Below are 6,183 nucleotides of genomic sequence, written 5' to 3'. Positions count from 1 at the left end.
TATGCCTATAGTTCCAAAATAACAACCAAAGTGAGGGCACTTGCAATTGCTTTCATATAATCACCACAACTATCAATATAATTATCAACATCACCAAAATCTTCATAAACAAAGTCCATTGAGCACACACGGATGCATACCATAGATCCCTTTTGTACAAAGGTTGATCCAAAATTAATTTAGTCAAAAGTAAACTCACACATAAAACAAACTGGAAAAGAAATTAATTGTTTTGCAATAAAATGAATGGCTTTTTTCTGTAGGTTTGGTAAGGGTGACATTGACCATTTTTTGGGCTGAGGTGGATCAGTAAACACTGTAATTGCACTTTTATTGACAAAATTATAGTCCTAAAACATTTTTATATGGAATTAAAAAAGTGACTCTGCAGCATCTGCTCTCTGGTGAACTTGAAAAACCTCTGATTAATTGTCTGTACACACTCATTGTTTACTTTGTGCCAAATTTGACATCTGCTTTTCTAATTGAACGAGTACATATATTTGTAGTCAGTCCAACAATATAGGCTTAGAACTACATTTATCCTTATTATGAATTAATTAAATGTCAGTGTGCTAAAAGTAATCTAATCTATTTTTTTTACACAGGAATCTATTAAATAACTCATTAAAAGAAACAAAGAAAAAACATAGAGTGTCGGTGTGCAACTCATTAGTGCTTGAGCGTGTTAGAAGTCAAAGCTCAGGAGACAGAATAAGAAAACCCACAATTGATTTTTTGCAGAAATAACATTCTGCATTTCTGCTGCAGCATCATTGTTATCTGGTTAAACATTGTGAATCTACAGGAAACCTGTTCATTGTGTGCAGGGACAAAAATAACAGAAATCTTTTAATTATTACGTTTTCTACACTTGATAAATATCAACACATATATTATTATATATATATATATATTCAAGATATGCATTTTACATATACTTTTCCTCTCAGATTTATATACATCAATTTATGTACAGTCTTTGTATTTACACACACATTTAGGGGGTCAAAGGTCACTGAACCTGAAGCACTTGAAACAAGATTAAGAGAGAGAATCATATGAACCTAAAGGCAGTGTAGTCATTCATCCATTATCATCAAACTGTAACAGCACGTGGGTGGTCTAAATTTACTCTTCACTGACAACAACAACAACAACAACAGACACTCACACAAAATAAAACACTGCCTTTCTGAGGCCCTTGATCCAAAGCAGTTTGTTCATATTGGCATGGCATGCAAACACATTGTGGTGCATTTGCAAAAAATAAATAAATAATAATTTACAGTAACATTCTTCTCATTCTGTGCTGGTATAAAGTGAGTTAAAGTGAGCTTACCTGTATGAAGGTTAATGTCAGATAAAGAACTACAGTTACAGAAGTAAAGACTGTGTGTGGCAATAAGAATTAAACTGCATTAAATGTTTCATCCTGCATGCAAACCCTGTCTCTACGGCTCAGCATTTTCCTAATGTGCACAAAGCTTGAATACCCTGTGAGCAAAAATAACAAGACCACTCTCTGTCTCTCTGTTTCACCCTGAGGACGGGCTTTGCTCCTAACCATGTCAGGCTCCGAGTTTCCCCTATACAAAATTCGTACAACTTCATATCATATTGCAATTTGAAAATGTGAATATCATATTGCAATTTGATTGCATGTCCTAATAAGCGAAAAAAAAATTTGAAAAACTCACAGAAATACAGACCACTGCATCAAACAAAGATGGACAAAGCAAAGCATTACAAAACAAAACAATTACAAAAACTTTGAATGTAATACTCATCTATATTCCAGTCTTTCCTCCTAAAGGCAACTGTCCTCCTATGGCATTTTGGTGTCTTTTTTTGTGTAGTAGTCACATTTATGGACTAGCGAGCAATTGTAAGAGATGACTTTCTTTGCAGCCTGTAGCAGATGTGTTCAAGTTCTGATTTCAGGTGGGCATTGGTGAGGCCAAATGGTGTTTCCATCAGGCCTTGGTGGTGACAGTTAAGTGTATATACGGCCACAGGGGTGCTTGTAAGCTGTGATGCCTTAGGGTCATAGGTCATAGAGTGGTGCTCTGTGGCTCCTCCTCAGGCACAGCGTCCCCCTCTGGAGAGTCTGTCACTGCCACGGACCTCCTGCAAGGGGCACCGCTGAACTCATCGATGAGGCAGTCCAGATTGACATTGATGGAGGGGATTTCATAATTGAAGATATCTAATGGTGGGCATGATGGGAGAGGTGAGTATGATGAGCAGAATGGAAAATTGTGACGATGAACAAGAGGAGGAGAAGAGGGCATATGATGAAGGCGATGATTATGAGGTGTAAAAAACGGAAGAGAGCAGAAATAATATTAATCTTTTTGAGTCTGAACTCATTGTAAGTGGCATATGATGTCTGTCTTGGCTGAAGTAATCAGTAGATTATATGTGCTTCACATTCTACACAGGGATGTTTTAAGTGTGTTGCTAGTCACACTTGAAGTGACAAGTGCAGTGTGTCACATTTTTTTGTGTCTTTTGAGACAACAACAGAAATCTTGCCAGATAAAATACAATAACAGGTCATAATGACTGCACAATGACATATTACTGTACATGTTTACAACAATGACCAGGTAAACCAACACAGAGGCAACAGGATGTGTGGAACTCTGTGGAAAAAAATGGCACCAAGACACCAAGTGGGTTTAAAGTAACGATGGAAATACCATGAGGACCAGATGCAGTATTTAGTCTAAATATATTCTAATGTGAAGCTGCATTTACTAAAAAGCAGCACGTCCAAGCAGAGATAATAGCTACTCCTGTGTAGGAATGAGATGGAGCGTGGCAGTGTAGTAAGAGAGAGCAGAGGTTATAAAAAGCGGTGAACCTGCCAAAGGAGGAGTGGGGGTTACCTGTGGCCCCCCAATACCGGTGGCAGGCGCGTTAGAGGGGGATGTCTGCTGGCATAGGGCTGGGAATGGGGAACGAAAGGAGGGGGACTTTGAGATGGACCTTTGTATGCGACGGCGTCTGCAATGTGAGCGCAGTGTGGTGCACTCTGGGAAGTCCTTAAGCCATGCATTATCGGTTGAACTACAACACCATGCAAAGAGTCAATAATGTCATCCTGCTAAGAGGAAATAGGCAACATTTTCTGATTGATAGCTAACAGGTAGGTATGTTTGATCAGGCTGCAGGAGACCCCAGAGGCAGCCACAGCACGAGGCCAGGCAGTGAGATGGAGCGCATGGGGTGGGGACGGTCTGGCTTACCCTAAAAGTCCCCCTCACACTTAGCCCACACTGAATCCCTGGCCTCACACAGCTGCAAGGTACACAATAGTAGCAGGGGGAACAAGAGAATGATAAATATAGCAAAGTGACAGAATAATTGGTATATAATGACAGAACACCTTTTCATCAGAACATCATACTGTAGATATAGTGTGGGGTTTGTCTGGCTAGATTTCCACGCCTGCTATGCAGTAAGAGAGACTGGACTGGTGTGTAAGCCTCTGACCTACCTCTGCCAAGTGAGGGTCTGGGTAACACAGATAAACAGAGAGCACATGATGAATCTAATGGCAACTTCCATACAAGCAGGACGAGCTATGCTTCTCTGATGTTTCCACACATTACCCAGAAACATCATCACATAACACAAGCAATGAATACATAGGTCAAGGAGATTTGCTCACTACAGTAGCACAAAAATGCTAATATTTACATCATTCTCAGGCATCTGTGTCTAAAAGGCAACTTTTACTCATTCAGACATTCGTTTGGGAACAGTCAATAAAGGGGAAAGGTATCTTTTCTATCTACAGTGACAGGTCCTACAGAGTCCTACACTCGTCCACCGTCTCCATTGGACAGAGCCACAGCAAGTCTGAGAGAGGGCCTCTGTAGCCCCACCTGTGGTGGCGGAGGGGATGTCAAGGGCTGATGTTTACCTGTAGACATGCTCTCCCCGGGAGACAGTCCATCCAGGAGGCCCTGCTCCAGGGGCTGGGGAATTGGGGCCATGGCCATGCCAGTAAACCCCGGAGGGGCTGTGGGCGGCTGAGGAGGGGGCAGACTGGGTCTCTGCCTGGGCTTAGGGGCGGGCCGAGACTTGGTGAGCGTTCCGGTCAGTGAGGGTGGAGACGAAAGAGAGTGAGGTGCTCCCAATGGGGTCTGCCCAGGGGATGATGGGGGCACTTGCCCTGGAGGGCAGGCCAGTCCATAAGGGGAGGGGGTGCTAGGAGGTGTGGGGGACAGGCTGACCGGTGACGGCTGACCTGTGGACTGGTCGGACATCCCGCAAGACTGGCTGTATGGGACCTTGGGAGGCACAGGGGCCAACTTCTTGGAACCTTGAAACACACAACATAGTCACATTAGTCTTATGTTAACAGTGAAAATACATCCTCTTAATCTGAAGAAAGCCAATGTGAGCTCAGATTGAGAGGTGCTGACCTTGGCGCAGGCTGTGTGGACTGTGCTCTGTGGAGTGGGGGGACTGGCTACTGCTTTGAGGACTACAACTGGGAGGGACTGTTGGACCTGCCACCTGGATGGCTTTGTGTCCGGTTACAGGTGAGAGCTCTTTACTCTTCAATGAACTGAAAAAGACAGGAAGACATTAGTATGTGAATAGTGTCAGAAACAGTATGCTTGAACAGTCAGTATACCTCATGTACATTACCTCAGTGCCACAACAGCCACTACCACCACAACCATCATCATTATTATCATCATCATCATCATCATCACCATCATCATCATGATCATCACTTATGAGTCTTTCACTATTTTTACAGTGTTAACAATATTACTAAGTAAGACAAACTGTGTCACATATTTTTCTTAAAACCATTATTCAACAAATGGTGGACACAAGTCTATAAAACTAGAACAAAGATGACGGAGCATCTTGTTTTGCATTTGTGAAGTTTTTGTCTTTTTTGTTGATAAAAATGTCATTGACCAATCAGGGGTTCTGAATGTAATTTATTTTTACTTAAATAAGGAAGTTCAATGGCATTGTGTAAGTCCTGTCTGCCAAACTCAATCAGTATTTCAGCACTATCCAGATGGAACATTTCTAACACATTTTAGTTTGTAATAGAATGCAAACAGAGGCAGAAAAAAGCTTCCATGCATGCTTTTCAGAACAATCAGTAGATACAGAAGCCTATAATTCTTAAAACAATGATGTTGAGAGACTCTACAGCCCAGCTGGGATCTTAACTGGACTCACAAGATTTCATATGGTCAAATACCACTGAGCTGAACAAAAGGTGTACATATTTGTATTCAGCGACAAACACATGAAATGCACAGAAAATAGAGTAAAGATGCAGCATGTAACAAGATATGAGCAACTAAATCTGAACCTACTGTAAGCCTAGACCAATCAATGCAGTTAATCAAGGACCCACCTTTATTATCTTACTAGACTAGTGGAAATTGTTTTAAAAGACATCAGCGGTCTCACATTGCCAGACCTATCTCCACAGCGCTGTGGAGTAACATCTGGCTACACCACACAAACATTCTGGGATACGAGAAAACAATACTCTGGGTTGTGGGTTGCAAATCCCACCAATTGGTCCCAAAACATCCCAGTTAGATAGTAAATGCCGTAAACATATTCTTTGTAAATCTTAACAATCATTCACCGATAGAACCAACCAGGCCTGCCTTGTTGCACGATCCAAAATTTCTTCAAAACCTTACATTTCCTGATGTGAAGAGAGTTTGAGAACAACAACACACAGAGAGTGGTGAGGGACCTCCGGCAAGCGCTGAATGTCAGAACATTTTCCTGAAAATGTATTTTCGTTGATCCAAGTTAGACATCAGTAATGGGAGTAACATTTGATATCCTTTTCTCTCACTGCTTTTTAATAAAAAAAAACAATAATCATAGACGTAATGTATTTTCTTCTTACTGCAGGTATATGTTATTAATGTGAGAAATTCAAATAAACATACACCCACAGAGAGCATCGATACTGCAGTATGGTAGTCTAATTTTGGATTACATTTATTAACTGCAATCTCCTGCAGTAACTCTGAGCCTTCTTTCCCCAAAAATAATCCATCTTAATGGGAGGTCATGGAGCTACCAAATCAAAAGAATGGGAGTTATCCAACGAGCTCGTTCTTATTGCTGACAAAGATTTGCTGTAGTGATTCACTCTGTCCTGTGTGGTTG

General features: G+C 41.3%; 1 protein-coding gene and 1 long non-coding RNA gene across 2 annotated transcripts in view; one reads left to right on the top strand and one right to left on the bottom strand.

Annotated features, from left to right (window-relative positions):
* The window catches only part of arhgap44a (Rho GTPase activating protein 44a), a 15,374-nt gene that overhangs the window by 926 nt on the left and 8,265 nt on the right, over positions 1-6,183 (bottom strand). The window contains 3 exon segments of the mRNA XM_032537402.1: positions 1-2,209; positions 3,935-4,336; positions 4,440-4,585. The exon segment at positions 1-2,209 is cut by the window's left edge and continues 926 nt beyond it. Coding sequence (XP_032393293.1) covers positions 2,055-2,209; positions 3,935-4,336; positions 4,440-4,585 — 703 coding nt within the window. The 3' untranslated portion in view covers positions 1-2,054.
* The window catches only part of LOC116702883 (uncharacterized), a 17,342-nt gene continuing 12,443 nt past the window's right edge, over positions 1,285-6,183 (top strand). Inside the window, exon 1 of the long non-coding RNA XR_004335277.1 lies at positions 1,285-1,398. This is a non-coding gene — a long non-coding RNA (uncharacterized LOC116702883). The remainder of the gene's footprint in view (positions 1,399-6,183) is intronic.

Source organism: Etheostoma spectabile, chromosome 15 (genome assembly GCF_008692095.1).
Source record: "Etheostoma spectabile isolate EspeVRDwgs_2016 chromosome 15, UIUC_Espe_1.0, whole genome shotgun sequence".
Lineage (NCBI taxonomy): Eukaryota > Metazoa > Chordata > Actinopteri > Perciformes > Percidae > Etheostoma > Etheostoma spectabile.
Note: the sequence above shows the minus strand (reverse complement) of the source record. Positions and strands in the feature narration are given on the sequence as shown.